Source organism: Haliaeetus albicilla, chromosome 11, assembly GCF_947461875.1.
Source record: "Haliaeetus albicilla chromosome 11, bHalAlb1.1, whole genome shotgun sequence".
NCBI classification, from domain to species: Eukaryota; Metazoa; Chordata; class Aves; order Accipitriformes; family Accipitridae; genus Haliaeetus; species Haliaeetus albicilla.
In genome coordinates, this window is record NC_091493.1 from 38,266,184 (window position 1) to 38,292,393 (window position 26,210).

At 40.2% G+C, this 26,210-nt stretch overlaps 1 protein-coding gene across 1 annotated transcript in view; it reads right to left on the reverse strand.

The window, feature by feature from the left end:
• ADAM12 (ADAM metallopeptidase domain 12) overlaps nucleotides 1–26,210 on the reverse strand; it is a 185,472-nt gene that overhangs the window by 29,111 nt on the left and 130,151 nt on the right. Inside the window, exons 11-12 of the mRNA XM_069797206.1 lie at nucleotides 23,561–23,709; nucleotides 4,265–4,442 (exon numbers count right to left, since the gene is read on the reverse strand). Of these exons, the coding sequence (XP_069653307.1) occupies nucleotides 4,265–4,442; nucleotides 23,561–23,709 (327 nt within the window). The remainder of the gene's footprint in view (nucleotides 1–4,264; nucleotides 4,443–23,560; nucleotides 23,710–26,210) is intronic.

Sequence of the window (26,210 nt, forward strand, 5' to 3'; positions counted from 1 at the left end):
CATGTGTGGGCTTTTGCAAACTTTATTTTCAGTAGGAACAGCTGGTAAGAAGTTTCAGAAAATAATGGATTTGTTTTTCCCAGATCATGCTCACAAACTGCAAGTTACATCAGCTGCGCTGGAATCTCACCTCTCTAACAAAAACAGCAGCAGATAAAATTGCTCTTCAGCTGTGTTAAGTCAGTTTGATTTAACAAGGGATCACTAACAACATAGGGAACACAGGAAAAATAAGTGGGTTAGAACGATGTTCACAGCCTCTTGTTACTTTATTGGCTTCTGTAAAGCTTTCCAACTGGAAGATAGGGCTGCCACTGCACTCCCAAATAAAGAGCAAAATGATTCTCAGCACTTCACTGTTTTCTTAGATAATATCTGCCTGAACATACAAAGCTAATTGTGCTGCTCTGATGCAGTGGAACAACTTCCTGCACCTATTTTTGATCATGCCGGAAGGCAGCAGGCTATGCAAATATTTCTGTGCAGCTGCTGTATTTAAGAAGTAACATTCCTCTGCACAGAAGCACATTTTGTAAATTCACCTCAATAGCAATCTGAGAAAAGCAGAGTGGAGGAAAGCGTTGTCAGTCCAATTAATGTACTTCTGAAACAGTCAGCTCCTGTACCCCGTCATCTGGCCCTACACCAGCCAGCCATGGAAAGCAATCGGCATTCCACAGGCAGATTGGGATAAAGACACAGCTCTTTGAATGATGTTACTGCAGCCTTTGAAATTTCCAATTGTTCACTCACTTATTACTCATTGTAGGGACTGAGCTTGGTAAATAGTTTTTGTGCCTAGGCTATTAAATTGTCAGGAATGGTTTTAACACAAACAGGCAAGCAAACAGAAAAGGCTCAGAAGGCTTTTGGAGGCCGGAGGCTGCCACCCAAAACTACTGCTGTGCTGTAGTTCATTACTATTAGTTATAATTGGTAACAACAGCAACGATGGGAGTTGGGTTTCTTGGTGTAGGTGTCCTGGGCTCATCAGAGCATCTCAAACAGACTAACACAACAGCAGTTCTAGCATCACCTACATGAAGCCAGATGCAGTAGACAGGACATCTTGTTTTCACCCCCTCTTTTCTAAGAACACAAGATAGACCACATTGGGCCAGCCTATAACCCTTCTAGTCTCGTGTCCCCCTGACAGCAGCCGGCAGAAAATGCTTGAGGACAAGAATGTGAACACACATACATGATACCCTCCTAGTCGCCTGCCTTTCCCTTGGCTGCACGGACAGTTTCAGCACCTCTAACGTTCAGTGGAAAGAAACTCGCAAGTAATCGACACAGTCTGGGGAGCAGCTCCTTCTGCTTGTTTGAAACCTGCCTCTTTCTAACTTTATATGCACAGTTCTTGTTGGGGAGCAATCACTCCCTACTCACTCTTTCCATTTCACTCACAATTTTATCAGCCTCTCTCACATTTCCCTTCATTTTCTTCTCTTCCTGCCAGAGCCCCTCCAAAACTTTGAACCTCCTTATTGCTTTTCTTTCAACCTTTTTCATTCTGCTTCATCCTTCCTGAGATCAGGGAGGTGTAGGAAAAAACTGCACATGCAGTTTCAGGTGCAGCACGCTGCAGATTTATAGAGGCCTACTGGTGCTTTGTTTTGTTTTCCTATTTCTTCCCGAGTAATTTCTAACAGCCTATTTACCTTTTAGACCACTCTTGAGCACTGGGCTGACATTTTCATGAGACTATTTATTGCAATATGAAGTCTTGTTCCTCTATGGTCAGAGTCAGCTCAGAGTCCATCATCTTATATGTGATGTTTGGGATGTGTATCACTCCGCACTGAATCCCATTCGTCATCTTAATGATCAGTCCAGCTGTCTCAGAAGGTTCCTCTGCAGTTCTTCACAGCCAGCTTTCATCTCCACCATCCTAACTAATATCACCCACAAATTCAAGACCATTCCTCTTCCCAGACTGTTTATGAATATGCTGAATCATGTAGTCCCCAGGACACATCTCATGGATACATCACAGCAGATTTCCTTCCACTGCGTAAAATGGACGACTTATACCTGGTTGTATTTCCTATCTTTTAAGCCAGTTTTCACCCATGCAATATTCTCTTGTCCTACAGCTGCTTAGTCTCCTAAAGAGGCTTTGGTGAAAGGCCTTGGTCTAAAGCCTCCCTGAACTCCTAACAGGCTGCAATAGCAGCATCGTCCTTTTCCATCCACTTGTTAAGTCCTTCACAGCACTGTGATAGGTTTGTAAGACAAGATTTCCTGGCACAAAAGCTGTGTTGACTTGTCCCTGGCATGTCACAGCTGTTCAGGCACTAGCTCTTAATTACATTTGGAAGTAATTTGTCTGCTTCTGATGTACCAATTTGTAGTTTTCTGATTCCCCCTTGCAGCCTATTATAAAATTAGCCACATTTGTCACCTTTCAGTTCTCAGGGACCAAAGTTTTTTTTTTTTTTTTTCCCACCTTATTCTATCTTTCCATTTGTAATCTACTTTAACCCTCCTTCCACAGACACCATAGCACGTCAGACATTTTTGGTAATATAATCCAAAATGAAGTTGGAGCTTAATTGGCCATATCATCCTTGGTCGGGTCTTACACTCTTGGCCTGGTGGCGGGCATGCCGGCATACATTATACTCAAGAAGATGACCAGCGCCTGATGCACACGAGACCGTAGTGCGGATGGAGGTGATCAAACATTTCCTACGGTATTAGCATTTCCAGAGTTGTCTGAAGGGTGGGAGGTGGGCTACAGTCACGACTCTCCACTCTCAGGAGTCCATTGCTTTCCTACTGCTAAGGAATGTCAGTGAGCACAGACCTCAACACGGGGCTAATATTTGACTTAGGGTAAAGGAGAAATATCCCTACCAACCACCTACATCTACGTATTCAGACTGATAGTTAATTCTGATCACTGACAAAAGAAAACTAGTATATGTTATTGTACAGCTCTCCATGCCATAAAATACTGCAACGCTATTGACAAAAGTCAGCTGGTATAAATGACTGGGCAGTGAATTATTAACTAATCTAATGGGTTTTCTGGTACAACTCAGATTATAGCAGTAAATTCCAAATTAATTTCACTGGGCCAAAGCTGCAGTTTTCCAATATAATTAAAAAGGAAAAACATAGAAAGAAGAGGCAAATCAAGTCAGCGCTTGCTGACGTTAAGTGGCTTTGACTTGAAAAGGTATTGCTAACATTCAAAAGTGAAAATGAGAAAGATAACTGGGTTAGAAAGACATTTGCAAGCTGCTTGCACTCTATTGACTTTAAACAAGAAGATAAGCCTTCTTCCTCCAACCTTGTTACCCCGAAGAATGAGTGAACTGTCAGAAAATCCTTATGGCTTGTATAAATCCAATACACTGTATAGACAGGATACAGCAGTATCTCGCTCTTTTAACTGCCCCGATCTATTTTGTCTGGAGAACCATATTTATCACAGGAAACAAATGCCTCATCTGCTGATGTATTTAATTCAGATAATCTGAGAGGAGTTCAACACAGCCAATGAGCTTGGGATGCCAAAGGGATAAGGATGTCGGCTCAGATATTATTTGACCCCCAGGTTTTGCCTATCTCCTCCTGATCTGAGCAGTCCTCTGACACATTCACTAAACTAAATGGAACGATCTTTGAAGTAGTAGCACTCTTTTTGGGAGGCAGTAAAGACTATTTCTGTTAGTAAGGTAATTGGCTAGAGGCAAAGAAAAATCTCATAGTGAAGGAGGGAAAGGTCTTGTACCTAAGAACTGAAGCTGTCTGCAATAAAAAAATACCTAGCCAATATTAATATTTATATAGCTATTTATATTTATATTAATATTAATATACGAGTGGCTTCTCATATAAGGAAACAAACCTTCAATTAATGCATGGTATCTTGAGAAATTTCAACAATGTTAACAAATTTATTTTGAGTCTAGCTTATTAGCTAGTACTTAAAGGAATTTCTGTTGTTAGGAACATGACAGTTAGTCATGATTAGCCTGTTGGACAAGCCACGAGAGAGTTTGTTCTCTAACGGTGAATCAAGCACATTCTTAACTAAAGCCCTGCCTGAACTTTAGCAACTCAAATGCAAGTCAAGCAGAAACTCCCCGCATTTCTGAGGAGTCTGAGGTTTAAGATAGTAAGATAGAGGCAGAGAAGGAAGAAATTTTTTTTTTTTTACACTAAATAGAGTTAAACATGCCAAACCAATTCTTTACTGTTAAAAACCTGCAGGCAGGAGGTGAGCAGTAACTCTCAGGTGGTGTCTTACATCAGGCTCCCCGCAGTCGCACTCCTCTCCATCTTCCACGTAGCCATTCCCACACTTCTGTCCACCGAAGGACTCCTTGACTTCAGGCAAGTTAAACAGACACATTCCCACTCCTTTTTCCAGGCTGTTTTCCAGGTCCTTTCTACTGCAGCTACTGAATACCATGGGAAATGGATAGCTAGAAGAACAGTACACAGCGACAAAAAGACAGATAGTATTATCAGATGAAAACATCTCCTTCCTGTCACGCTGGTGACCTTTTAGCACATCTGTGCACTAACAAGAAGATTGCATTCATATTTTTTTTTAACCCTTTAACACAGGATTGAGATACATCAATTCATGGTAAGATTGAGCCGAACACATTTGTAATAATTTCTGACTATAAGTAAGGGAATTTCCATCTTTTTCACTTAAATTTGTAGTGGCTTTTAAGGATTGGAAGTGTTCGCATTTGGAATTCCTTCTCCCTCTTTTGCATATGTAGTTATAGAGCAAATTTTGATCACCACCCTAAAGAAATGCTGGGCTTGCAAGGAGGATTCCTGCATTTACAGGACTGCAAAACATCCTAATCCTTCGTGAAAAATTTAGCCTCGAATGGCAAATTCATTCATCTTGCTCTGCAGTATGGCAAACTTCCTGCTCTTTTCAGGAAAAAAACAACAGAGAAAAACACCGAGTTACTTGATAAGAGCCTGCTTCTGCAATTCATCAAAATTGAACTTAGGAACTGCGTGATTAAAGCAAATACAGTTCTGGTTTTAAATCAGGATGACTCTAAGACGCTACCGAAGATACCCATATTTTGAATTCACACTGCTGAGAGCAGGATTTGGCCCTGCTGTGCAGGTACATAGTGGCTTTGATTTCTTTTGCAAAACACACGGACAATGTTAGCAAGATGATCCAGTGTAGTACAAATATCACCATGTAATTTGTGTTTTTCTGTTGGAGGACTTAATTCCATTTTTACTAATGGATGTTTGCCGTTTGACTCACAGATATGAGTCACCTGGGTGGCACCTGGGTCTGGCCATCAGTGTCATGTCCTAAAGTCTGCTGCACCCTCTCTGCACTGGGATGTGCACATGGTTATGTTAAATCTGTATCACAATTAAGTCATAAACCAGCATCTCCCCTAAGACTTGGTACCTTCGTCGCTGCTGCTCTGTGGTCCAGCAGTAATTCAACACTATGGCAGCACAGGGAGCCAACCTGGTAATGACTGGACTTTATTCACTAAATGCTTTGTACCACTCACGCGTTATTAGGGCATAATCTTTACAGACAAGCAAGATAATAGATGGAAGTTCTGCACTGCTGAACTTCAGACTTCGATTAATCTACTGTTGCTTCTAATATCCTGAAATGAAAAGCTTGCTTTGTGAATGATGATGCCAATAGGTATCAGAAAGGGATCGTTTCTATTAAAATAACCAAATGTTTGACAATCACAAATGCAATAGAGCTTCCTATGCTGACATAAGGAGGTTAATTAGGATCTTCTAGAAACATTATGGGTACCTTACGGAACAGAATTTATTTTGTGCCTATTTAAAATTACGTCTTTTACAGATTCTTTTGCAATAAAACAGCCAGCCCATTGGAAAAGAACATAAACAGGACTCTGAAGAAAATAATTTTTGTGTATCACTATAGGGCTTGTCTAGTTAAACTAAACAGTTCTGTGATTCACTGACATATGACTTCAGAAAGTTAATAGGCATCGCCACTTAAAAAACTGATTTCTGGAAAACATCAATGTTTAGGCAAAATGACAGAGTCTAAGATAAACAAAGAAATTTTAGAATAGCGTGAGGTAGGAGTCAGGCTGCTAGCTGCAGCTCTGGGCCCCAAGGGAAAACAGGGAAGGTACTAGGAGTAATGGAATAGAAAATAAAGGCACTTGGGAAACTTCCTACTGACCATTTTATATTGAGCAATTGGAGATGTTCTTAACAGGACACCACAAACTCCTGTTCTACTCTTAGCTTGATTGGAAAAAAAACCCTCAAAATTTCATGTACGTGACTATGAACAAGTAGATGGATGTACACTACCATCAAACACCAGAAAAAAACTCAAGAAACCCAGATACATCTGACTGATAAATCCTGCACAAAATATATGAGTGCTTGATCAGACATGATCCTTGTATCAAAGTATGAATAAATGAATACTGCATCATCCAGGCAAGACCCTTCACTTCAGTGACACAGATTTACTTTGATATCCACTGAGATGAGACAGGGAGACAGGCATACCTTACACAGACTGAAATCAATTCAGGAACACAAATAATGCATTTTTCCCTGTGCCATATGTCTCAGCCGCACATGGATCATCAGAATAGCTCACCAGTCAAAACTGTCAATATTTTAGGGCTCTTCCTTTGTATCCATGAATGCTCAGGGTCATTTGCATGAATGTGAGATGTGTCTGTCCATCACCGGGAGAACAGAATCCTTACTCTGTACCAGAGGTGAAGTAATGTCATTGTTAATGAATGAGGTTTCTGTTTCCCCCCAAAGGAACTTCAAGCTGTTTCCTATTTTGAACTAAGAGATCCATTCATCTTCTGGCTTTTCCTGCTCTTGACGCTGATTTCCTCAGCTGACATCAGTGCAGCACATGTTATTTGATGAAATTTTCTGAAAATACTTTTTCTTTACCAAGTAAGCCCAAAATAAAGCAACACAAAACCAGACATGAACCCAACAAGTGGAAACAGAGAGCAACCGAAGGGTAACCACACCATGCAAGAGAAGATCCCACATCAATTGATGCCAGTTGGTATTTCATTGGAAACATAATTGATCTTTAATACCGTCATATTCTGACACATAACCATTCTTCATTTTTTTGACAAAAAAAAAATCCCATGTAAAGCCACAGCATTTGATCATTGTGATTTTAGGCTACATTTTGGCGCTCTTAGCAATTTTAAAGCTTTTTCATCAGAAGCATGAAATCCCTGGCAGATGGGAAGGGAAGCTATAGATACCAGATGTCAGTAGCATTAGGCACGATGTTTAAGTGAATCTGGAGCTTGGGAAAAATGACGAAGTAATGGTTATGTGAAAGAAACTCGTCCTCTGAACAAATGCAGCAAGCTTCCTTGCGCTACCCTCTTAAGAGGGTTCAGACCTCACCTGGAAGGACTACCTTTGGTGGGAAAAGGTAATGGGGTCTCCACAGTGAAGTCAGTCCTTGACCTGTCTCCAAGATTTCAGTAACATGCTAAACAGGGATATTTGTGCTTTCCGTGGTAGCTCAGACACTTACCCTATTGGAAAAACCCTCAGCTACCAGATAATATGGGCCATTGGACAACCTTCCAGAGGTGAAAAATTCATTAGCAATCAGTATATTCCATTATCCTTCACTCCAGACATTTTCTTTTACTGATCCTTACTTTTCCACAGTTGGGAAGAGAAAGGAAACTTTAGTCCAACCTAATTCCTATTCTAAGATGCTGAATAGCCCACACATTTTCTACACTCTTTCAATCTGTAGATTTAATACACAATGGATCATTTTGTCAAACCATTCTGGCCGTGGGTACAACTCTACAGAACTCAAATTGTGCCTAGCACTACATCAGTCTCTTCAGTGGGTTTGCAGCAAGGAAAATAATTTCAGAGTCCTTCTAACCCTCTTGAATCCACAGCATTCCTCAGTGTCTCTTGGTGCTTAAAAGATGCACTTAATCTCAAGCAACGGATATCCTAGTTCCCAGCAAAAATAGCTTTGACTGCTCCTGCAGATGAGAGCCTCACAGTAGTAAGAGGATGCCTGGTAATTGATTCCTTTAGAAACAGAGTCTGGACTTGTCCCATTCATTTATATTTCAAGCACTCAAGCCATTCAAATGCCAGTTTCCTTTATGTAGTTTTGCATTTAGCCTGTATTAGATGGCTCCTTTCACTAACTAAGTGAAGTGGCATCATCACTGCGTCAAGTCCCTTTTAAGAACAGAGTTCTTTGTACTAGCACCGCATTGCCCAGCACAGACTTTTTTTTGCATGAACTATAAAAGTTCCTCTCCATCATCTCCATTTCAGAGGCATTCCCCCTCCTAATGGGCTGAATTACAAGAGAGTACAAGCACAGCAAGAGAGTCACTGCCCCAGAAAATTACAGTCTTAAGAGATCAGACAGCCAAAACATTCAGGAGAAACAGTGGCTACTGATTCACGCAGGTCAGCTACCGACCTAGCACCGATACCAGCGCTGAGGCTGGTGTACCACGTTCACCATTGCTGTTTTTCCCATTGCTCCATCTGGAAAATGCCTGCAGGGGCACTGACTCAGGCTGCAGGAGACCTTTGCTCCACTCCAATCCCTACCACTGCATTGCAGCAATACCTGGGGAAAGCCAGCTGAAGAGAAATTCCCTCGGTTCCTCCAAACCATGTCTATCTACTTCTTTAGGCGTCTAAACATTTAGTACCTTGGATCTACCTCCTCTGTGTTCCTCCACCATAAAACACAACATATTTTGCTGTTTCTTAAGAAGCATCACTGAAGTGGTGATGCCATCAATGCTTCTGGCAATTCTCTATGCATTGCACAGGAGGATAAACTGCAGGTTCATAATATCTTGAAAACTATTATTTTGATTATTATGATTATTGCTATCCAATCTCAATTTTTTTTTCTTATTCAAGAACTGTAGGACTTTGATAAAGTAACCACCTTGCTCTCTCAAAAATGTTGGTATATATACACACACATACATTATGTGAATATATAAATTATGTATCTATTTATAGGGTTCATTTATTCCAGTTCATATCGCAACCTGATTATTCAGCATTATGGCAATGTTTGTACAGAGCCTTTTACCAAAAGGCCCTGAAGTGTTTTACAATTATTCACTCAATTAAAATGCACAACAGCCCCAAAGAGCTCTATTAAGTACCACCAGGCCTTCCTCCCTAAGGTAATATGATAATTGGAGATTATATTAATTTTAAAAGGGCATTTTGATTTTCTAGAGCATACTTATTGAAACAACTGTTGACTAGCTGATTTCCAAAGGTGCAGAAAACTGGGACCGGACTTTGTCCAGAATGCTTGAAAAATCAAGCCTGAGAGGCTACATCTGGAAATAGCTACTGTATCAGCTGTGCTTTTTAGGAGCACGAAGGTGCCCAAGGACAAGAGGGATGCTGAGTCCCAGCCCCCTGAGTTGGAAATTTCACTAGTCAAGCACCTGAATTTCCAACACTTTCCATGCCAACACCTTGTCTGAACTGAACGTTGCAGAGTCTCTGTGTCTTGTCTCAACCTGGGACCCTTTGAGATTCAGAAATATGAATACTTACTCTCCAAAATGCTTAGGTTTTGGCTGCACAGTGGCTCACAACTGGAGAAGAGGAGAGCAACTCAGATCCCTTTATTGGAGGCAGAAGACGTGAGTTTGAGCTCCCTCTTGTTCAGACTCTACAAGAATGACTTACGCACAAATGTGAAGGTTTTCTGTTGCATATCCCAGTCTTACACAGGAACCTACAAATGGGGGGGGGTTAACTTAAAAAATAGAGATAGGGTTGCTTTTGTTAATTCAGGTATAAGTTATTTTTCCATGCAAAAAATGTCAGCAGTAGAGAGAGTAACACAAGAATAAACCTCTAGAAGGTGGAAGCTTAAGCGACATGAATGTTTCTAGACCCAGTGAGGTGTTGATTTCAAGAAACTGTGACAATTTTCCAGCCTCCTCTAACTCCCGATCTAATTGACATAATTCTTTCCCACTAAAAGGCAGCCCCCTTGGTTTTAACCTTCTAGACTTTATTACTGCTTTCCATCTCTTGAAAGCAACTTTTTATGGTCTCCTAAGAGAGATGAGCCTACTAGAATAAAACTGAATTTGCTATTAGATGACATTTTTTGACACTTCAGCTATTCTGTACAGCAAGTATGTTAATGAATTAGTAAGCATAAAGAACCTCACAGAATTAGGTATTAAGCAGGAGATAAAATCCAGTTTTCTTTGATATTGAAATAGGTGTTCAAATACTACACATCCCTTCGTGTATCAAGCTCTGTCATTACACCTTATTTCATACACTTCATGTTTTAATAGCAATTGTTTAAAATTAGATAAGTGCCATAATATGGAAGGGCTTTTTAATCTATTATTTAAACATTGTCTTCATTTGTAAGTACTTCTGAGGGAGAAAGACACAAACGCAGTTTTAAAGTAGATCCCCCAAGCACAATAAGGGGAGACGCTAAAGGTAGCTGCAGATTCTCTCCCACCCAAAGCTTTTGCCAATGGCAAACACCCAGGATAACTGGGAGGAGGGGGTAAACTGGAGGACTCTTTGCGCTCCTGGAAGATGCGCAGGCGCTTGCAAGCAGCACATGATAGAGCTTTGTACAAGACACCAGTCCCAGAGCTGATGGGCCACATCTTTTTCAGCAGTGTTGGAAGGATTCAGCTAAAAATGTAGAGTGGTTTTATATATAAGTATTGAAATGGGAAGTTTGCTTCAAAAGGCGCTAGATGTCTGACAACTCATACTTATTTTTCTAGCCTATTTTTCACTCTCTTGCTCCTCTTTTATAGTTTTAATCCCTAGAGCATCAATAAAGTAGAGCACGGAATTGGGCCATGTAGTTATACATGACATCAAAGCTCTTGCTGTCTGAGTTCATGGTCAGTGATTTAAAAATTTCTCCTACAGCTTTTGTCATGTTCACTACATGGTAGTTTTTACACTTCCAATAAATAACTATGAATATGTCACACTAGTGGTTAATTTAATTGATATGTAGTGGCAATGGCTTGTTGTGCTACAATGAAATTTCCAGGGTTATTGAAAAGAAAGTCTTTCCAAGTAAATGTTTAAACTTCATACACAAATGCTTTAGCTTCATTTTAATTTGGCCCTGGGGACAGTGCAGATTCCCAGAATGCATTCAAGTAATCTCACTTCAGGTGCCTAGACTGGATTGCCATAGCCCCAGCTGAGACTTGACCTCTCCCATTAAACTGAAGGTGAAAATTTAACTACCTGAAATATTCAAAAAGGCAGATTTATAATACTGAATGTGGGACTTCTGGGCAGAAAGCAGCGATGAAACAAACGGCTGGATGGTTCAGGAAAGTACATTCTGCAAAGGAACAACACTTAATGGCTTTATACAGTATACACTGTCATGGCTTGCTATTTCTGCAGTCACAAAACTGCCAAATAAAACATTATTAGCAGTTACTTTTACTTTGACAAATGTGTGGTCAGAGAAGTTTTTTCTTGTTGAGAGGCCTATTGTGACTTTCCTTTCTGTGTTCTGGGGGTGAAGCAATACTAAACCAATTTATCAATCCTGACAGTATTCTGACTATATGCTGGAGTTATCTGCATTGCAAAAGCTCTATGGGGATTGAACTCAGACAACTGTTCTTCCTGCTGGAAACTAGACAGCCAAGGAAAGTAGCTATAATCAGTTTGAATTTGCCTCTGGCTCATCTTTTGCTCCGTTTCCTTTTAGACCACTACCTCATTAATAAAAATTTGCTGGATTGCCCAGAGTTCAGGTTTCACAATCTACTACTTAGAAATTGAGGTTAATCCAATGCTGACTACAGTAAAAGTGAAAAAGCAACAAATAGCAGAGGGAGGGATGAAAAGGCCAGGTCAGGTCTGGTCCCAGGCTAAAGAAAAGCAGGGCAGCAGGCAGACCCTGCCTGCCAGCAGTTGCCAGCAACGAAGGAAAAAACGGGTAGAGAAGAAGCACAACCAGAATGCCCCCTTCTTAAGTTTGTCACACAAAAGACAACATCCTCAGCACGTGACGAGCAAATAAAGACAAATGGTCCATCCCATTGCTCAAAATACCTTGCTGAAGATCAGCTTCCTACTGATTTCTGGTTAGATAAAAGGCACCGGTTGACCTGGCTTGAAAGGCTGGGGCAGCGCGACATCATGATGACACTTCATTTCGTTCCCAACATGATTTTACAATCAGCTTTTGTTTTAGGCAGTTACGTTGTGATTTTCTCCCTTGAAAAACCTTGGAATTGTTTTTTAAATGGGTCAGGAGCAGACTGGGAGAAAACATAAATAAATCTGACTTTGGGAACTGTTTTGAGAGAAGGACTTTATAGAGAGCATGTTTGGATGAGGGGGAAGAACAAAATAATTTTTCAAAAACCAAAGCAGACCAAACAAAAGGGAATATCGAACCCAAATTGTAATACAGAAAAATCAACCTATGGTATTTATTTATGGACATTTCCCCCTTTCACCAGTACAAGCTCCTGTCCTGCCCATGTGTATCCTAAACACAACTCGTGATATGCTGCACCCTAAAGAACGAAAGAAGTATACACGGTTATCCTCCCAGCTGATGTTGTGATCACTGTGACCAGCTTGATTTAAAAACCTGCCATACTGAGGGTACTTGGCCTTAGCAGATGGATTTGGGCGAGGATGAGCCCGTACGTCAGGTCAGCAGATCAAATGACAGCAAATTAAGGGAAGAGGACTCCGAGGAGGGCCAAACAAGGAGGAACCCAGGCCAGGGAGAAGAGATTTGGGAAGCAGTCCTCTGGACAAGGTATGTGAAGAAGCTGGCAATGGGAAAAGCAGTAGCAGAAGCACTAAGAGAATGAAGCTTGTGGAAATGCCAGGCAGCGAGACATGGGTGCTAGAGAAAAACGTGTGAGCCCTGCAAAAAGCTAGAAAGAATATATACCTGGGGGACAGGCTCGTATTGATTTCACTTAACATCAGTACTACCCAGTCTCTTAATAAATCAGGACATCAAGACAGGAGTATCAGACTTGCAAGCAGCATGGCTCAATTTTTTTTTTTTTCTTTTAGAAGATCCAAAGGAAAGATAAGTGCCAGAAATCAGACTGCGTTCCCCCAGCATTTCCACCTTCCTTTCTTCTGCTACAAGATCAACACTGAGCAAAAAGCAGTTTATCCCATATCACCTAAATCACCTCAGACAAATGAAAGTGGAATTCTTTCACACACACACACAAGTATAAAATAACAATTAATCACTTTTTCTAGCTTCTCTTTTCTTTTTCACAAAGCTCAAACAAAGAAAATAAACTAATTAGTAGCAACATTGTATGTAACCATTATTTCAAGCCATGAAGAAAGAATGGACCCAGCCATGACCTGAGACTTAGAGATCCTTAAGGGAGCAAATTTAAACTTTCACTTACAGGAATGAAAGGCTTCTGAGAAATCTTAAGGACTCCATAGGTATCCTAATGAAATCCTGGCCTTATTGAAGTCCATAGGAGCTTTTCTACCAAATTTGAAGGAGCCTGGATTTCACGCCCAGTGCTGGTTGGCTGCCAGGAGAACATCAGTGACGAAGATGAGCGCAATCTCCATGCTATGTTAGAAGCAGTCAGAAAGGCTCCCTAGGACACCAGTTATTTCACCTCTTTATTTTTCAGTGACTTTACACTAAAATAGGTGGTTGCTTATCTTCATCTCACCACTGGGGCTGTGCCATTCAGTTTTAAAAAGGTGAAATGGAGCCTACGTGCATTTCTGCCACAAGAATCCCACAGTAAATGCATCTGGGACTTTGTAATAGGCTTTGACGTTAGAAAAGAAAAAGAATGACTTTGCAGGAAGCAATTGTTGGGGTAAAATGGACATCTTCTACTGAATTTTAAACATTTTGCACATCTATCCCAGGCACAAAAAGACTCTGTGATTCCCATGACAACTGTGGCAAATGCAGCTGTAGGCATCATTTAATTACAGTGATTCAGCCTTCCAAGTCAACATCAATTCCTTAAAGTGCTGTGGGGCATACAACACATGTTCAAAAAGGAGCATTCATGTGACCTTAAGAATATGCCCTTTTAGGTATGTTTCCATTTATACTCTGGGAATTTGGAATTCATTAACACCAATTAAAACTGGACATTGTGTGTTTAATTCTCCATGCACTGCACTACAGATTTATCCCTGCAGGTTGAAAAGTTTTTTTGATGAACCAGAAAGCCAAGATAAAGGGAAATGTCCTTATATGATTTGTTCTCATGGGTCATGGCAATAGCAGTACTGCAGGAGAAAAATGTCCCTTACAGAGCTATATTTTCTATGGATATTACACCGACAAGACAAAACGCAGCTGAGCTCTCACATACCAGCATCCAAGTCAGTAAAACTGTACCCATTCTGGATACATCACATAGTAGAAACCATGACTTGTCCTTAAGTATCTGCTATAAATAATCACACCAGAAGTAAAATGTGTTTTCATTTGAGAAGTAACCTCTCTCCTTGTCAGCTTCACTTACAGAAAATGCATGCTGTAAATCTGTACGAGTTCTCCTCTAGAATACACCAGAAAAGCCAAATATTTTCACTTCTAACAGCACATCTACTGAAATGTGAAAGACTAAACTAAAATAAAAAGCACTATCTTTTCTTTAAAGACCTGCCCCGTAGCTCAGTGTGCTAATTATTAACAGTGACCCACTCCTATAAAGGACTGGGAAACGTGCAATGTATTTCGACCAACGGTACTCATTCTTCAACGCACATCTTATTTACCACAACAATTAAATGTATCTGTAATGTATGGAAATTATTAACAAAAAGGAATGCCAAATGCAGTTAAGACATGGGGCTACTTGGAGTTAAGTGAAAGACTGACATAAATCTATTCTGTAATCTCATGGCTGTTTCCTACTAAAGGAAGGACCAGAATGCAATGTGCTAAATTACTAGGGCACAGGGATATGTTGCTTAAGTTTTTTTTAAAAAGCAGTTGCACTGCTGGCACAACAGACCTAGCTCTGTCACAAGCAATTTATTACATCGGTATATCAACTTTATTAAAAAAAGAAAAAGACAACAAAGAAGTCTGTCTTTGTGCAGAGCTCAGCTCAGACTGGTTTGGAAACATAAACAGCTTCAGAGTTTAATTAGAAACTGTTTACATCTTAAAGATAATTTCATTTTCTTCAAATTGTAACAGAGGTAATTCCAGATAGTTCTGCTGACTCCACAGTTTAATGTCTTTAAGCTGCCAGACTGAAAAATGCAAAGTGAGGTCTGCACAGCTAAAAACAAACTGAGAGGGGTCAGGAAATACTGCACTAGCTAATAATGGTTTGATTAACGTTTAACAGCTCTGCAGCTACAAGATGCTGTGAGATGTCTAAAAAGAAGAAAAGAGAACCAGTCAGTAAATTAAAGTGTCCTTTCCTACACTGTATTTCTGATTTCTGTCCCATTTCTAGCATGACCTTTTGCTCCCCCCCCCTTTTTTTTTCCTTAGCTTTTTTCTTTTCTTCCTTTTTTTTTTTTTTTCCTTGTGAAGTATTGGAATAACTGGTTTTCACTTCAAGTTGATTTGGTACCAAAGCCAAAATGCTGTTTGCATGGCACACCTGACTGTCTCCTGAAGTTAGCATGCTGGAAATCTCTGGAGGGTGTATGTTTTCATAGCCCAGTTTGGTAGCCTCCAGTTCAGAGTTTGAATAATCAAAATCAAGGTGACCTTATATCCTGCTTCCTTGAGATCATTTTTCAAAAAGAAGAAATGTGATTGAAACTAATACTTAATACAGTAAACGATACATATGATTAGTACTTTCCTAACTTGTCCCTAATAGATTTTAACTATGTTTTATTTATTTACATACATTTTTATAATGTAGTTAATTTTTTTTTTTTTTTGTATGGCAGTTAAAAAACAAAAATCAAACAAAAGCAGATGACAACAAGGCTTCCTACAAAAGCCTTTGAGAGTCAACCCTACTGAGCAGAACGGTTCTCTAGGAGACATCAGCCACCCATTTATCATGCAAATATATATTTATGCATTATAAAATCAGCATTACTGTTACTTGCCTTCTTTTGATGTGCAGTCCTAAATCTCATTAATGATAATGGGTGATACACGAGGGAAGAACAGACCTGCAGCACCATCAAAGGACATCAGTTGTGTAACATACTTTAAGGACAGGGTGCTGTTCCCCCAGACGCTGCCCTTGGTGGGGAAGGCAGACAGAGAAGCTGCTGAGCATCTCCTCACCCTGACCCAATCCTGCTCTTCACAGTTACCCCGGCTGCATCGGGATAACTGTGCACCTGAACTGCAAGGCAGATCACTAAATAATCCTCATTAGCATACGTTCTTCTGCCTCCACCAGCCTTGTTTTTAACTTGGATGATTTCCATCATCTGGATTATCATGTAGCCCCCCAAAACGTTATTTGAGTTCACCAGAGGTGGAATTAAACTGCAGCACAGGAGTAAACCAGGTTGGGGTTTAGATCCACAGGCCAATTTCTCTGCCCAAATCCCTATTTCGTGGTGTTTGCTGTGGGTGTAATGTGATAATCAGAAATATCTGATGGCTTTTGGATAGAGATCCTACACCTAGATTCTATAACTCACATGCCCATGACCTACCATTTAATTTTACTTTAATAGAGAGAACAAATACCTAATCCAAGTTGTGACACCTCAGTGCCTCTGGGGAGCATTTCTAGAAGCACCCTTAGACCCCAGCAGTTTGGGGAAGAGGGACCGTACTGATTGCTGGACTCCTGAAATACCAGCTACATGCAAGTACTAAAACTTCTCCTAGCCCTACCCTTCCATTGAGCATGAACACCGGAGAAATCTTAAAAGCCTGAGCACTGCAGAATCTGAATCAGAGCATTTACACTGGGAAAATCAGGAAACAAAACACAATAAGACCTTCAACCATGTGAAAGTAGCATGAACTGGGCACGGGGGGAAGAGGAGAAAGCAAAGAAATAGCTATTTTAGATGTCTGATAATATACTTGCCACCTCAAAGGGCTGTCAATAGAGGGTAGACAATATAACCAATTTTTCTTTGCCAGCAGAAACGGATGCTATAAATGACACAGACTAAAGTGTACTGCACCTTCCCTTGGCCACTGAACTTAACACATAAAAGGGAAGTGTCAAATATAACTGTTTCTCACTTGCAGGACAGCTGCCTTTCAAGCATAACTTCTTCTCCCAGATCATACAGCACTACGCTTTCAAAACAGTTGGGAATTGGCCTGTAACATGCAACAAAGAACAGATGTTTCCTAACCTAATCCTTGAATGCCTTGGCCACTCGTATAATGAACCTACGGACCAGTTTATCACCAGTAAGGCAAATGGGAATGTTCACATTTACAGTATCTTCTGTGCACTCATGGTCTTGCTTTTTAGCTACCCGGAGACATCTGGTACTGTTACTCAGGAAAAAGTGCTGTATTTCTACTTAAATATTTTATTTAGCCTTAATTGTAAATAATGTACTCAGTGTTCGGCGCAGAAGACCTAATTGTTCCTAGAGGGAATTAAAATATAGTACGTATCAATGCTCTTTTTCGGTAGTATCTGGAAGAAGCCCACCTGATGGTCCTTCCCATCTTTAATTTTTCCCCATTTCTCCTCAGCAGTACTTAGATAGAGTCAATTAGTTTAATCTGGGACTGTCAGTCAGCTGATTCTTAACAGATCACGTTTTGCTCTCACTCTTAGTCACAAATATGCATCTTCCCATTGGCTATCTGTTTGAATTCTAACATAAAGGTTTCAATTTTACTTAAAAACAAGCTGGTAACAGTGGGTATTTTTTTGATTGGTTTAAAAAAAAAGAGGCTTTTCCAAATTTCAATAGTAAATGAACTAGTAGTTTTCTACACACTTTGTACGATTTCTACTATGTGCTCTTTCTGTGTTCCCCAAACCCTGCCTCCAAAACCTCAATAATTAAAGTGAAATTGTGTACTGAAAGGCAATTACTCAAAATTAGCTGTTATTTTCTACCGAGAGGCACAGTTCCATAAAAATCCTCTAAAATGATCAATAGCTGAGAGTTTAAATAATTGATCTCAATTCCATTTCTCCTTTTTCTTCACTTATGATCAGTACACAAAACCCAGTCCCTTGGCTGGAGCAGAGCCTCAAGCTATTCTGCAGCACAGGCAAAACACAAGCATTTCCACCAGCACGAAGTCACAGTGTTACAAGTCCAGCCTCCACTTCCCTGTAACATATGCATTCATATTTATCTGAGTAAATTGAATTTAAAACCTGACTGGATCAGAAAAAAATACTGACTTTAAATTCTAGCTGTGAAAATGGAAATGGTAACACAAGATCCAAGATAGGAACAGGAAAAAAAAAAAGGCAGGCATAGAGGGATTCAATTCATTCTTTGACTTTTCAAAAGGAACATCACACTAAAAGGAACATGACAAAGAGGAGATGTTGTGCAGAGAAATTATCATAGAAAAGCTGCTTCCTTGTTTATGCTACTGGCCCAGACCTTCTTGTGTGGCACCAAATGGCTTTCTGCCCCTAAAACTTCATGCCATCACTGGGATGCAAACCAGCATATGCCTTGGAACTCTTGGAACAGAGGAAAAACAGGTCTACTAGGGACCTAGATTAAAATCAAAGTTTCTGAAGAGATATTCTTTCATTCAAAAGTCTGTTGAGCAAATAGCAATGGCCATGCCCTCCCTCACGCATCAGCTTCTGCACTTCTTAAGTATATACCACTTGTTTCATGTCTTGAAACAATCGCCCATACAGCATTTTTCTTTTCCAAAGGGTTTGTTATTTTAAATTCATGGTCTCTGAGAAGAAGCAATTTACACCCAAGGTGGAAATGAGAGTCAAAGCAGACTTACACGACCTGCTGCCAGACTGCGTTTGATGTGCAGTAGCATTTGGAAGACTGGGCACAAAGTGACGGTGCTTGATGCTAGAATTCAAAGGCATTTGAAGGCATGCCCTTGCAGACACCGTCACGGTTCCTCAGCACAAGCCCATCCTGCCTTCCTACTATTGTACCTGTTTGCAGGGACAAACTCCAAGCCGGTTGCATTTTCCGTTTGTAATCGCAGTGCAATGGGGTAAGTGGGGTCTGCGGAATGGGTGTGTAGAAGTCCCCATGATTTATAGCTGTCAGGATAGCTTTCAGCCTATGGTTAAAGCATGTACCCTTCCAGGTCAAGATGAGGTATTTCATCTCACAATACATGGATAGTGAAAGAAATGGGCTGTGGGCAGTAGGACAGAGCTGGAGACAAGTCTCTTATTCCCATAGCCAGGTGCAAAGGGGACTGGAGGAGAGACTACAAAGCAGTCCTTTCCCGTCATCCTCTTTTCTATCGGCATGGTGAAAAACCTGCTTCTGTCTACAGAAGTGCAAAGAGAGATGAAACAAATGGCTCTATCCTAGGAGCCTGCCTGGCATTTCAATTAGCTGTGGCTGGGATGATTCAGCAACAAGAAATGTTCCAGCAACAAGAAATCATCCTGGTAAGAGCAATACACTTCTGGAGAGGACAATGAAAGAAGCTTTCCTTATAGCAAGTCATGGGACTCCACAAAGGGATGGAGACTACAGTAGGATCAGCATCTGAATGACCTTGGTAAAACTAGCTGTCCTTAGCGGATTCCTGGTCTCTCATTAACACCTAAACTAGGATGGGGGGGAATGGAAAGGCATCAAGGAATATTTTCTGTAAGAGGGAAGGAAGAACATGTTTCCAGTATGCTCAACTTCCCCGACGACGAGTTAGTTGTGTAAATCACCTATATATAAACTGGAAGAGCATGCTATTGGCAAGGACACAGATGTGCGGGTGAGGGGAAGGAGAAACCCTTGGGCCTACAGGAGGGGAGAAGACTAACTATAAAAATTTTCCTTCCCTTAAGGCTGGCAAGAAATTTCAAGCATATATGAACTCTTAAGCTTTCAACTGCTTTGGGGCAACTCACCCGATTTCAAGCCCCACGGAGATACCTGTGCTCAATTTTGATGAAGGAGCATTCCAAAGTGCATTTCCAAAATTATTAAGTAAACCAGCACTGCTAATTGGCATGATTTTGCTCCGCAGTTTGTGCTAAATTTTGCTTTTAGTTGCAGTGGTATAAATCTAGACTAATGCCTTGGGTTTCACCAGAACTCTTCTGTATTTACTTAGCTGTCAGGAAGAATATTCTCACTCCTAGGAGTGGAAACTTTAGGGAGATACTTGGAAAACAAGTGGAATACTAAAATGGCCTCACTGGCTCAGCCTAGTCCCTTAGTTTTCAGATACTGCAAACTCAGTAAAAAGATTTGCAAATCTCTTTAAGACTCCTTATATCCTTCTTTTTCTCTTGGAACAGTCTATGGTCAAAACAATCTAAAAGAATTGAAAGAATACCATTAAAACATATGCATAAAAAAGGCAACAATGTGTTAGTATTAAATATTTCCTCATTGATCCTATTTTTACAGCAAAACCCCAAACTTCTACAGTGGGATTTATGTGATTTCCATAGCAGATATTTGAATCTCTAAAAGGCCTGGAGTGCCTCAAATTTTGGGTTTTATGTGCTTAATTCCATGTTACACAAAATATATTTTGCTAAAGTAGCAGGTCTTGGAGGCATTTGTAGCTCACACACAAGTGGTACACATCTTGCCGGTATCTTTTAAGAGTAAAAGCTATAGGAAGCTCATTAAAGGATAGCTCCAACAGAGTTTAAATTCCACACTGATCCCTGGAGATTTTTTCCACCGAGAAGTAATTTCCAAGACCTCTTCAAAGACTGAAACATAAGAACTGAAAGAAGTGGCAGTAATTAATGAAATCACTTTTAAGTAAAAAGCCATAAAACATTCCCTTTTGCTGCACAACCACACAAATGACTCCAGAATTAAGTTTACAGAGGCCTTTCTCTTGTAACCCAGATATTTCCTATTCTTTTTAGATATCAGATAAGGACTTCTTGGGGGCTCATACTTTTTACACTAGCTTCAGCCCAAGGACTTTTTTTCCTTGCGCTTGTTAAATCTACGTAAACCCAACAGAAATTAGAAGACCACAGAGTGAGTGCCGATGAGTATACTGAGAGAGGAGGCTGTCTTTCTAAATGTATACGGCTTCCCTGGGATGCTCTTTGTTTTGATGTTTTTGCTAGTCTAAGAATGCATTTCAGGTAGGGAATATTCACTTGGCCTTCCCTTAACACACACGTATTTCCAGAGCTGAAAACTCTTCGGTGTTCCTTGAATAATGGTGCTCAGAGGAGTACTACCGTTGGTCAGATGTTGGGCAAATATTCAAAGTGTTAATTTCAAATTGGTAAAATGCAGTTTGGCTTAAGGCATAAAGTATTCTCCCGGAATACTTATTACAGATTGACAGCACAGTATGAAGGTAAAGCCTAGGGCTATAAACCTGATGTTAAAATTTCCATTTATAAATCAATAATCACTGCAAACAAACCAGCCTACTCAGTTCTGTGAATGCCACACTGCTTCCTCAGGCACAAGTTGTATATAAGTTTGGTAAAAATCCAAAGAGAGCGTTACAAAGCTGAAGTGTACCTGATGGCCCCCTCCCCAAACTGTCAAACCTGTGGGGTGCTGGAGTTGGGCATGGTGTTTCTGAAGGAAGCACAGCCTTTAACCCGTAAAGTGCGACAGAAATCCCGACATAAAGTGAGCTGAGCTGCTTGGACTCATGTCTGAGGAATACGCAGAGCGGCTACGCAAAAAGATATACCCAAAGGACTTTGGTGCAGGTGGCAGGACCAGGGAAGAGCTATCTAATCTCACGTTAGAGATACCTTTACAAGATGAGTTCAGAAAGTGTCTAGAAATTTCTCTCCTGGGAGCATCTCCCGTGTTTATTTCCAAAAGCAGAGTAACTGGATGCCCCACCAGTAACTCAGCTGAGATGACTGAGATCTTTTGGGAGCTCAAAGCCCAGACCTGTCTGCCCACTGCTTACCAGCTATCACACCACCTCACCTCAGAGCCCTGTTTCCAGTTTCGGTTTGTTTTCACAGTGTGCATATGAGCATTGACGTGCTGCAGAATGCAATTCCATACGGATATTTACTACCTATTGTTTTAGAAGAGCCAAGTTCTTTTTCTTTTCCAAACTGCAGAAACCACTCTCATTCTCCTCCACACACACAACTCTCTTTTGTTTGTCTCTTAACTTGCTGTGCTTGGCCCCTGGCCAGAATCCCTTTTTCTGCCTTGAAGGAGGGTGACAGCACGCCTTTGAAGAAACGCCAAGGCTGCTGTTAGGCTGACCAGCAGGGAGCAATCCTGCCCAACACTCCCTGGCCTCTCCCAGATCGCTCTCCTTCTTTCCCACAAACAGGCAGTCTCAGAGAAGGCAGAGGTTAGAGCTGATCACAATTCCCCGAAGAGTTTTGAAGTTTAAGCACATGCAGAGAATGCTGGAGCTGGAAGAGACATCAGAAGATCATCTAGACCATCCTCTTGCCCTAAGACAAATCCAGCTGCACCTATAAGACACTGCTGACAGATATTTGTCCGACTGGTTCTTACCAGCTTCCAGTCACAGGCAGTAACATTTCTGCAGGCAGTGCAGTCCAGCACATCACTTACGATTAGAAAGCTTTGGTAAATCTACTCTCTCTTATTGCAATTTAATCCTATTAGTTCTTGTCTGCATATGGACACGGAGAACTCATTCATTATATCGTTCAGTTTCTAACAGTACTTTAAAATACAGAGAAGAAAGCTGTAACTAGTTACCCTGGTCACGGTGCCTGTACTTTTTGTGTCTACAAAACCACTGTGCTTCTCTGTTAACATAGCGCCTTTATCATCAGCAGAGTGACTATTCAGCACTGACTCAGAGACATGACCATGGGTTCACTGGCTTTATTTCCCACAGTGGCTTATATCTTTTCTTGGAAGATCTCCCTCCAGCCACTCAACAGCCCTAACCTGACTGACCTTACAGATCTAATTTGCTCATGCTAAAACGTCTACACACTTATAACAAGGGGTGAAATGCAAAAGTTTGTGCAAAACTAAAAATGTTCTCTGCACAAGACAAAGGCTTTACAGAGAGTCTAATAATATATTTCCTGCATTACTTTGTTTCCTACACAGTCATCTTATTCTTGGCCTTGGGACGCTGCTCATTTCCTATTATGACTGATACTTAGTTGGCAAGATGAGAGAAGGTGAAATTCTGATTCAACACTTGCAATGCAGTTTGGTTTGTTGGTTTTATTTTAAATTAACCAGTTGCTTACAGCATTTTTGTCTTTCCCACTGGTAACATGGAAATAGAAATGTACAACGGTACATGTCGTGCTCTGATAACAAGTTTAATTGTTTCAGCTTGAGGGGGATAACTGTGAGAAGATTTGACAAGTGTTGAAAAGGTTTTTCTTTTTTCCCTTTAAATGTTCCTGAGACACCAAATGAAACTAAAAATTTTCCACTATAACTGTAACTTGCTAGTGCTTACCCTCGCACTTACCCCGTAGACGGGTTCATGATGCAACCCCCTTTATCGGTAGATGCTTTGCAGTTACAGCCTCTCTCCAATGTATCGTGATTCATTCCAAAATTGTGTCCCAGTTCATGAGCCAGCGTGACTGCTGCACCTAGAGGGTTTTCTGAGTGATCCTTAAAAAACCCAAAAGAACTAGTCAAGTCAAAATATAAAACCAATTCAAAACACACACTCCCCCTCTAAGGTCCCATTGCCTATCCTTTGAAATGTTTTATAAACTTACCAGCTGTAGTTACACTGTTGTTAAATGTACACAATTTTAAATTCATCCACATTTACCAAGTGCAGACCGGGAATTTCAGGACAGCCTATTTGTCCTGGCCATCCAGTTTCCCCAGCACATTAGACATTTGATACCATTGGCAGCTTTGAACATCTGGGCCATCTGTTTATTTAGGGCTTAAAATTCCCCTGCCCAATAAATCCCCCAAACTCCCAAGACTTGGCCATGGCAGAACACAGTCACCCAGGTGTGGAGTGTTGGAAAGGGTAATCACTTATGGCTGAGGATGAGTGGGATGAGGGAAAAGCGAGAAGATCCTTCATGTCAGGAGGTAAATTACAAATGCAGCAAGAGACTTCACTTGGTCTATTTAATATTCTTCAGACTGTTTCTTTAATACCAAGAAGTCCAAGATCTCAAAAGCTTTGTAGGAAAAAACGAGTACCTTTAAAAACCTCCTTTTTAAAATGAAACGACAAAGCAGGTTGAAATCTTTGATGGCGTCTTATTAACAACTATGAATATTCTAAATTTTGCAAGTGTCAAATTGAAATATTAACATTAATCCTCATTGAAATGCTGATTTTTGGGACACTTATTTCTGAGAAATTCACTGCATGATCTGATTACAGGCTGCTGATCAGACTGATGTTTTGGCTTAACCACAAGTAAGAGACCTTTCCACATTGATCATTTTCCTTGAGGGAAAAGAAAATCCACTGTACTCATATGAAAGCTTTCCCTAAAGGCAGAAACATGTAATATAAATGCATGATCCACTATTTATCAGTCAGTAAATGGAATTACTATGTACACCTGCCTGCTCTAAAAGTGTATATGAATATATTCAGTTTAAATAACTCTTTTAGTATCATCTAAGCCAACCTTCAGACTAAAAAGAAGGGAAAGGTAAAACTGCCTAAAACATTAGCTATACATGAATGACGCCCTTAATGTGTGACTTGGGGTAGATTTAAGAGTTTCTTCTTTCATCTCCCTGTGCTAATATCTTTAGTAAATAATTTCTTAAACAGAAAACAAAATAAAAAAGAGAATACAGCTATTCTGAAAACAAAAAAACTACTCCTTTACATTCAGAATAAACTCAAAAGAATTTTATCGTTTAACAAAGGGTTTCTTTTTCATTTTTTCTGAATTTTAAAATTTTAATATAAAAATCTTGTGACTAATAGACCAGCCAGTTTGTGTGCAGTTATATTCTAAGATGCCTGTTTGCTGAAAGAAGCTGTACAACCTGTCCTAGTAAAAGAAACAATGGAGTAAACCTATGTAGCAAAATAATCTGTAATAATCAAGAAAATACATAGTCCTGCACAATGCTTACATAAGGAGGTATCTAGATACTAGTCACATACAGATTGATTTATCTTTATACTTATAGTAATTTATGAAACATTTAGAGAATTCAATGTAATCAAACCTGATGTCATAAAAAGAGCACAACCTCTCACTCAACTGGAAAACAAACCAGGACTGAAGATCAGGAAAACAATGAAATAATTCCATATAATTTACCAGTGACACATTGGAGTGATGCCTTGAAATGTGGGCTATGTGGTCAAGACAGAATCTCCTCCAAGCTTTGAGCTACCTAGACAGACGACAGAGCTCAGTTTTTCTTTATTTTGCCCATATCTCTTCTACTTACTGAACAGAGATTATACTCATCCGAAGACCTCTAAAACTGGCAATTAAAAATAAAAACAAGAATTCACACAGTCTGCTCCAGAACTAGAGCAATAAACGATCTGAAATGTAATTTGGGTCTTGAATAGGCAAACAATTATTACAGCCCATGCAGTTCTCATTACTTGCTCAGATCCACTTGGAATGCAATTTCATCAGTTTCTAGAGAGGGTTTTTAAAACAAGGAATGTGATTTCTCAGCAAAAGAGGTTATTTGAAGACAGCATAAATGAAGATTATCAAAACAAACACTGACATGTCCCATTGATATTGAGACCATTTAAGTACCACAAGGACTAAAGAAATGAATAGCAATGTGACTTTGATTTATTCCATCAGGGTCTTTTAACAAAGTTAACTTGAGCAGCAAAAGTCATTACTAAACAGTTTCACAACCACTGAATAAGCAACCATTAAGACATTATAAGCGGTTGCACAAAACATGCAGCTGCTTTCAGCTGGACACTGCCTCATTCCACTGAGACCCAGCTCAAATCGTAATAATAAAATACTGTCACCTACAGCTGGAACAGGCAAATGCCCCAATCCTGGTGCTTCCATGCAGATTCACTCTGTTGTAAGAATAAGTTTCCTAAAACACACTTCTATTTCATTTAAGCAATTCACTGAAATGTGAGTGCCTCAGTTCCACACTTGTCATTTAGCCTAACTTCCCACTAAAGT